The following is a 7,242-nucleotide window of genomic DNA, read 5'->3' as shown; positions in this document are numbered from 1 at the left end:
AGCCAAGACACATTAGCCAACACACATTAGCCAAGACACATTAGCCAAGACATATTAGCCAAGACACCTTAGCCAAGACACCTTAGCCAAGACACATTAGCCAAGACACATTAGCCAAGACACATAAGAAAAAACACATTAGCCAAGACACCTTAGCCAAGACACCGTAGCCAAGACACATTAGCCAAGACACATTAGCCAAGACACATTAGCCAAGACACCTTAGCCAAGACACATTAGCCAACACACATTAGCCAAGACACATTAGCCAAGACACCTTAGCCAAGACACATTAGCCAAGACACATTAGCCAAGACACCTTAGCCAAGACACATTAGCCAAGACACTTTAGCCAAGAAACTTTAGCCAAGACACATTAGCCAAGACACATAAGCCAAGACACCTTAGCCAAGACACACTAGCCAAAACACATTAGCCAAGACACATTAGCCAAGACACATTAGCCAAGACACCTTAGCCAAGACACATTAGCCAAGACACATTAGCCAGGACACCTTAGCCAAGACACCTTAGCCAAGACACATTAGCCAAGACACATTAGCCAAGACACCTTAACCAAGACACCTTAGCCAAGACACCTTAGCCAAGACACATTAGCCAAGACACATTAGTCAAGACACATTAGCCAAGACACATTAGCCAAGACACCTTAGCCAAGACACCTTAGTCAAGACACCTTAGCCAAGACATATTAGCCAAGACACCTTAGCCAAGACACATTAGCCAAGACACCTTAGCCAAGACACATTAGCCAAGACATATTAGCCAAGACACCTTAGCCAAGACATATTAGCCAAGACACCTTAGCCAAGACACCTTAGCCAAGACACATTAGCCAAGACACATTAGCCAAGACACATAAGAAAAAACACATTAGCCAAGACACCTTAGCCAAGACACCGTAGCCAAGACACATTAGCCAAGACACATTAGCCAAGACACATTAGCCAAGACACATTAGCCAAGACACCTTAGCTTAGACACCTTAGCCAAGACACCTTAGCCAAGACACCTTAACCAAGACACCTTAGCCAAGACACCATAGCCAAGACACATTAGCCAAGACACATTAGCCAAGACACATTAGCCAAGACACCTTAGCCAAGACACCTTAGCCAAGACACATTAGCCAAGACACATTCGCGAAGACACATTAGCCAACACACTTTAGCCAAGACACCTTAGCCGAGACATATTAGCCAAGACACCTTAGCCAAGACACCTTAGCCAAGACACATTAGCCAAGACACCTTAGCCAAGACACTGTAGCCAAGACACCTTAGCCGAGACACCTTAGCCAAGACACATTAGCCGAGACACATTAGCCAAGACACATTAGCCTAGACACATTAGTCAAGACACATTAGCCAAGACACATTAGCCAAGACACCTTAGCCAAGACACATTAGCCAAGTCACATTAGCCAAGACACATTAGATAAGCCACCTTAGCCAAGACTCATTAGCCAAGACACATAAGCCAAAACACCTTAGCCAAGACACATTAGCCAAGACCCCAATGTGCAATTCAACCACGCCTGCTAATAAATACTATTGCCGCTATGTTCTGGCCTACAGGCGAAGTGAGATAAAAAACGTGCACATACGCATATACACGGTACGCTGTCGATCCCAATTAGCCCTTTCTCCCTCTACCTAACTAACGATCATCCTGCCAAAGCGAGAATGCGCGTTGGGATCGCGCATCGATACACACTAACACATTCAAAGACACCATGTGTGTACACAGCGTACGAGCGCCTGCACGATCCTAGGGGCGTGACGCGGGTCGATGTGGAATCCATGTGGAACGCATCGGGATTGCTCGCAGCGTACGGGCGCATGCACGATCCTGGCGGATGAATATGGAAGCTTTCGAGTCCATGTGGAATCCTGTCGGAATCCATATGGAATCCTCACGGCGTCCATGTGGAAAGCAACGCTATAGCCCTCGCAGTGTACGGGCGCTTGCACGATCCTTACGGGTGAACGTTTAATGCCGGTGAATGAGTCCATGTGGAAAGCAACGCGTCCGCAACGGACGGTGTTTTGGTCGCGATGGTCGTAGCGTAGCGTGCAAAAGCGCGTTCAGTTTTCTTCATTTATTTGTATCAAAATTAATATTTATTTACAAACGACCGATTACAATATGTTGGCCACACTTTGGGCTAATAGTTGCAAGATTTTCTCGTGTGGTATTTAGATAAAATAATACTAAAATTCATTGACAAAAACAAGGTATTTTTCGCTACAATTCTATGCCTTGCTTTAGCTATTTCCTCGCGGCCGCCCGTAACGTACTGGCTTTTGTTTTTAGCGAATAACTAAAAAAGTTGAAGAGCTAGACGAAAATGATGTTCTACAAAGTTGTAAAGAATAACATTTCGTATCTTTTAAAGATTTTTGCAGATTTTTAAACAGTTAATTAACCATGTTATTTTGATTTAATATGTCGGAGATTGCTTCAGCGTCACAAATTTAATTTTTCATTTCTTTCAAACATACGATTTGGATAAAGGTGTAAAGGACAGTGTCAACCTACTTATAAAGAATTGTTTTGAAAAATGTAGGGCTTCTGAACAGCTTTTACATTGATCGTTCACTGCCTCTAGTCCCAGCGTCCGACACCTAATCGACGCATCCTTTTACATTCATATTCTTTACCTATGTACCCGAACGCATCACTGGTAAGCGAGTCGGTGTTTAACCGGTAAGCATTTCTTGGCTAAGCAATGGTTTGTGGTATGACTCAATTCTCATCAGAGGTATTCGGTTTCCCCTAGTCGCACCTACATAGCATCCTGTGTTCATTACCTGTCTAAAAGAACCAGTAACACCTTCCGCATGTATAGGCGCGTAGCGACAACGAACAGTGCTAGTTACCTGTCGTCTGTCTGAACGCTCATGGGGAAAAAATAGCACGTGTAGCAGCTACCTCGTATTTTTGTGTGTTTAAAGAAATTTTCCATAAAACCACACCTTGAGGTTAGTTAAAAAGGTCCAAACAGCGCCTAATATTTTTTATCGGAACGGCCGTATGGTAGGAAACAAACCTGTCATGCAATATTTTTCCCCAAAAATATCTAAAAGCACGAAAGAATTATTTTTTGCATCATTCGTGCAGTGAAATCCATTCCCATTCAGCTTCATTTATATACGGTACACAACGTACCCCCTCAACGACTGGTCGGATGGCGCAAATGTAAGCATGACTTTCTTCTACACCAATTTCTAATCCAATGTTCTCTATCATTTCAGCAAAAGCTCCAAGGAAGTTGTATGGGGAAAAAAGATTCTCTCACGCTGTTTGCGCCTATGCGTAGGCAACACGCAACACGTGCATTAGGAAAGAGAGAATTACGGATTACAGGTTACGTTAGTATTAGTGCATAGTTTATAAGTTAGTGAGTATAATAGAGTACCTGAAAATAAATGTAAATTAGTCTTAATGTAATCCCCGGACGAATCAGTGATCCCGAACGATCCGAAATATTGTCTAAGTTGCGAGCTGTCGAACATTGGTCCTTCGAGCCGGATAAGAGAAGTTAACATTGAGTTAATCGTTCAAGATTATTTGTTTGTCGTTTATGTTATTTCGGTAGAAAATCGTTCGGTTGGTTAAAGAGTGAATTCACGAGTCCGTATCGCTTTACGCGTAGTAGTGAATCGGTGAAACGGGTTACAGGATTTAAGACTCAAGTGAACAAATTCAGAATTGGAATGTTGAACAATTGAGTAAAACCGCTGTTACAAACGTATTCGAGAAGCGCGTGTGAAGAACAGTGAAATTAACTACGAGCTTGGCGCGTGGCGATAATCGTACATTTAGTTGGCGTCGTCCTTGGTCATTGCCCTTAGTAAAGGAAGATAGGATCAGCCATTGCACTTGTGTTGGTGACGCGCGATAGTTGGCGTCGGTTCGGTCATCGTCCGTATTACAACGTAACTAGAATCAGCCATTACGTTTTGGTGCACTGCGCGCGTTAAGTAGGCTTCGGTTTTTTGTGTAGGAAAAATAATGCCGCCAGACAGTAAAGTGAAAAAACTTACGAAAGTATATAAAGACCGTCGGTCTTGGATCGAAGAATTTGTGGAGTTTATTACAAATTATAAAGAATCAGAGCATCGAGCTGAATTAGCGAGTCAACTGAAAGCATTAGAAGAAGCAAAGGGGGCTTTCGAGGAGGCCAGAGAAAAGTTGCTGTTGGAAGATGAGGATGCGGATGAGGCACAAATGCGGATCGAAAGAAAGGACTTTTTTAAAGGTTATCATAAAGTGAAAGGTTTCATTATGGACTTACAACGAGGAGACGAAAGTGCCCATCCGATTGCCAACAGTACGATGGCAAATACGACATGCGCGAGTGTTAAGTTGCGTTTACCAAAACTGGAACTGCCATCATTTGATGGGAACATTACACAGTGGGTGACGTATAAGGACCGGTTTATGTCGTTGGTGCATGATGTGTCGGAGCTACCGGAAGTGGCCAAACTTCAGTACCTGTTGGCTTCATTGAAGGGAGAAGCTGCATTGCAGTTTGAGCACGTGCCACTGGAAGAGAAGAGCTATGCTCCAACGTGGGAGACCTTATTGCAGCGATACGATGACAACAAATTACTTCGAAGGGAGTACTTCAAAGCCTTGGTGCAATTGGAGCCGATGAATGGTGCAACGTCAACAGAACTGACCAGAATTGTCAACGAAGCCAGACGACTGGTTCAAGGAATGAAGCGGCTTGAAGAACCGATTAAGCACTGGAACACACCACTTACGACATTGGTAATATATAAATTTGATAGAACCACATTAATGGCTTGGGAACAATTTGCAGTGGAAAACGCGACCGACAGCTATGACCAATTGATGGACTTCTGTGAAAAACGAATTCGGATTTTGAACAGCACGGCACTTCACAATACCGGTGTCATTGGGACAAAGGCAGCTCCAAAGCCGATCCAGCGGATTCGTGGCGCAGACCAGAAGTGGCAGAGATCACCTCATGCTTACGCTGTCACTTGTTCTGCGCAAGCAGCGTTCAATGATAAGAAGGTTTGTCCAGCTTGCAAAGCAGACCATCTAATAAGCAAATGTTCTACGTTTGAAGGTATGACGATTCTGCAGCGTGAAGGGTTGGTGAAGAGCAACAGATTATGTTTTTGCTGCTTGAAAGGAAACCATCAAATGAAGTTCTGTCGCAACGTTGGCAAGTGCAGTCATTGCAATGGAAGACACCATACACTGCTGTGCAAACGAAGAGAGGCCCAGCCACCAGCGAACGTAATGCAACTAGACAAGTCATCACCGGAAGAAGAGAACACTGCAACGATTAATGCTACCACCCGGGATTCCGGTAGAACGAGAAATATGGTGTGGTTATCGACTGCACTGGTGTGGATTCGCAGTAGGGATGGAGAAGAGTTGCCGGCGAGGGCGTTATTAGACCAAGGATCGCAATCCAATTTTATATCAGAACGTCTTGCGCAACAACTCAGATTAAAGAGAATGCGAATGTCCAAACCATTGTCTGGAATTGGTGCGATATCGGTCACGGCAACCAGTTTAGTGTCTACGAGAATCAGATCACGGGTGTCTAATTTCCAAACAACGCTGCAGTGCTTAGTATTACCGCGAGTCACTTCGGATTATCCAAGTCGAATGGTAGAGGTGAACCAGTGGAACATTCCTCCCGGAATACTTTTGGCAGATCCTGCTTTCAACAAGCCAGAGCGAATCGACCTCCTGATCGGAGCAGGATTGTTTGCCGAATTGTTAGAAAGAGGAAGTTTGAAATTGGCTTCGCATTTGCCCAGATTGCTGGAAACTAAGTTTGGATGGATTGTCAGCGGAAAGATGTCGGAGGCCAATGAAGAAAGCAGCAGTGAAAGCTTTGTGGGTTGTGCGTTTGACGATAACTTCAACGCTGCAATGGAAAGGCTGGTCCAGCTTGAAGACATTCCGACTGGCAAGTTGATGTCTACAGAGGAGAAATTGTGTGAAAAATGGTATTCAGAAACAACACGTCAAGAAAAGGATGGCAGATATGTGGTACAACTGCCTAAAGTAGCAGATTATGAAGGAGAAATTGGAGAATCATATGATATCTCGCGTAAAAGATTTGGAGCTGTAGAACGACGAATGAAGAGAGATGCAGAGTTGAGTAAAGAATACCATAAGTTTATGAACGAATACATCAAGCTGGGTCATATGACAAGAGTAGCAGATGAGAAGAACAACCAAGGTAAACATTACTATCTACCTCATCATGCAGTATGGAAGCTAGACAGCACTACTACAAAATGCAGAGTCGTGTTTGATGCTTCGTGTAGAACAGACAGTGGGAAATCTTTGAATGATATATTGTTAACTGGACCTCAACTGCAAGACGACCTTGTCTCTATTCTGTTACGCTTTCGATTGAAAAGGGTAGCAATGGTTGCCGATGTGGAAAAAATGTACCGGCAGGTATTAGTCGATGAGAAAGATAGAGACCTACAGCGGATTTTTTGGAGGTCCAGTGAATCAGAGCCTGTGAGTATATTTCGACTTAATACTGTAACGTATGGTACCGCCTGTGCTCCTTATTTGGCCATACGAACCCTGAGAAGAGTCTTCGAGGATGGAGGAAACGAATTTCCAGCATCTAAAGAGTGGTACGAAGATTTCTACGTTGATGATCTTATTTCGGGGGCAGACACACCAGAGAGAGCCAAAGAGATCCGTCATGAGGTGATTGAAATGTTGGCGAAGGCAGGATTCAAACTTCGAAAATGGGCATCAAATACAGCAGCTGCATTAGAAGGACTGCCCGAAGAAGAACTAGCGACGACAGAGATGCACGAGTTAAATGTGGAAGGAACGTCGGTTACCACTTTGGGTGTAATATGGGAGCCCAAAACTGATTTAGTAAGGGTGCGAGTGCCACATATAAGAATGTCTACTAGTACTACCAAGAGAAATGTAATGGGCACGATTGCAAGGATTTACGACCCTTTAGGATTTGTAGACCCGGTTAAAATGGTAGCAAAAACCTTCATGCAGCAATTGTGGAGATTGAAAGATATCGATGGACAGGCTTGGCCTTGGGACAAAGAATTGCCGGAGAGCCTGTGTAGTGAATGGACCGCTCTGGTGAGACAACTTCATGTACTGCAAGAGATAAAACTACCACGGTTAGTGTGTTCAGGAGAGGTGATTCAGTATCACATATTTTGTGATGCTTCT

The 7,242-nt window shown here is 43.9% G+C and overlaps 1 protein-coding gene and 1 long non-coding RNA gene across 2 annotated transcripts; one reads left to right on the top strand and one right to left on the bottom strand.

Annotated features, from left to right (window-relative positions):
* Positions 1-28: 28 nt before the first annotated feature.
* Positions 29-1,434, bottom strand: LOC125774350 (uncharacterized). Its single transcript, XR_007420832.1, has 3 exons — positions 1,230-1,434; positions 992-1,047; positions 29-221 (listed from the first exon to the last, which is right to left on the bottom strand). It is a non-coding gene; the product is annotated as an uncharacterized LOC125774350 (long non-coding RNA).
* A 2,604-nt stretch (positions 1,435-4,038) lies between these two features.
* Positions 4,039-5,615, top strand: LOC125774345 (uncharacterized). Its single transcript, XM_049444603.1, has 2 exons — positions 4,039-4,800; positions 5,514-5,615. The coding sequence occupies exons 1-2, from the start codon at positions 4,039-4,041 to the stop codon at positions 5,613-5,615; spliced, it is 864 nt and encodes a 287-aa protein (XP_049300560.1).
* Positions 5,616-7,242: the final 1,627 nt, after the last annotated feature.

The sequence above is a fragment of the Anopheles funestus genome, unplaced genomic scaffold (genome assembly GCF_943734845.2).
Source record: "Anopheles funestus unplaced genomic scaffold, idAnoFuneDA-416_04 scaffold_94_ctg1, whole genome shotgun sequence".
Lineage (NCBI taxonomy): Eukaryota > Metazoa > Arthropoda > Insecta > Diptera > Culicidae > Anopheles > Anopheles funestus.
This window is presented reverse-complemented; position numbering and strand designations above follow the sequence as displayed.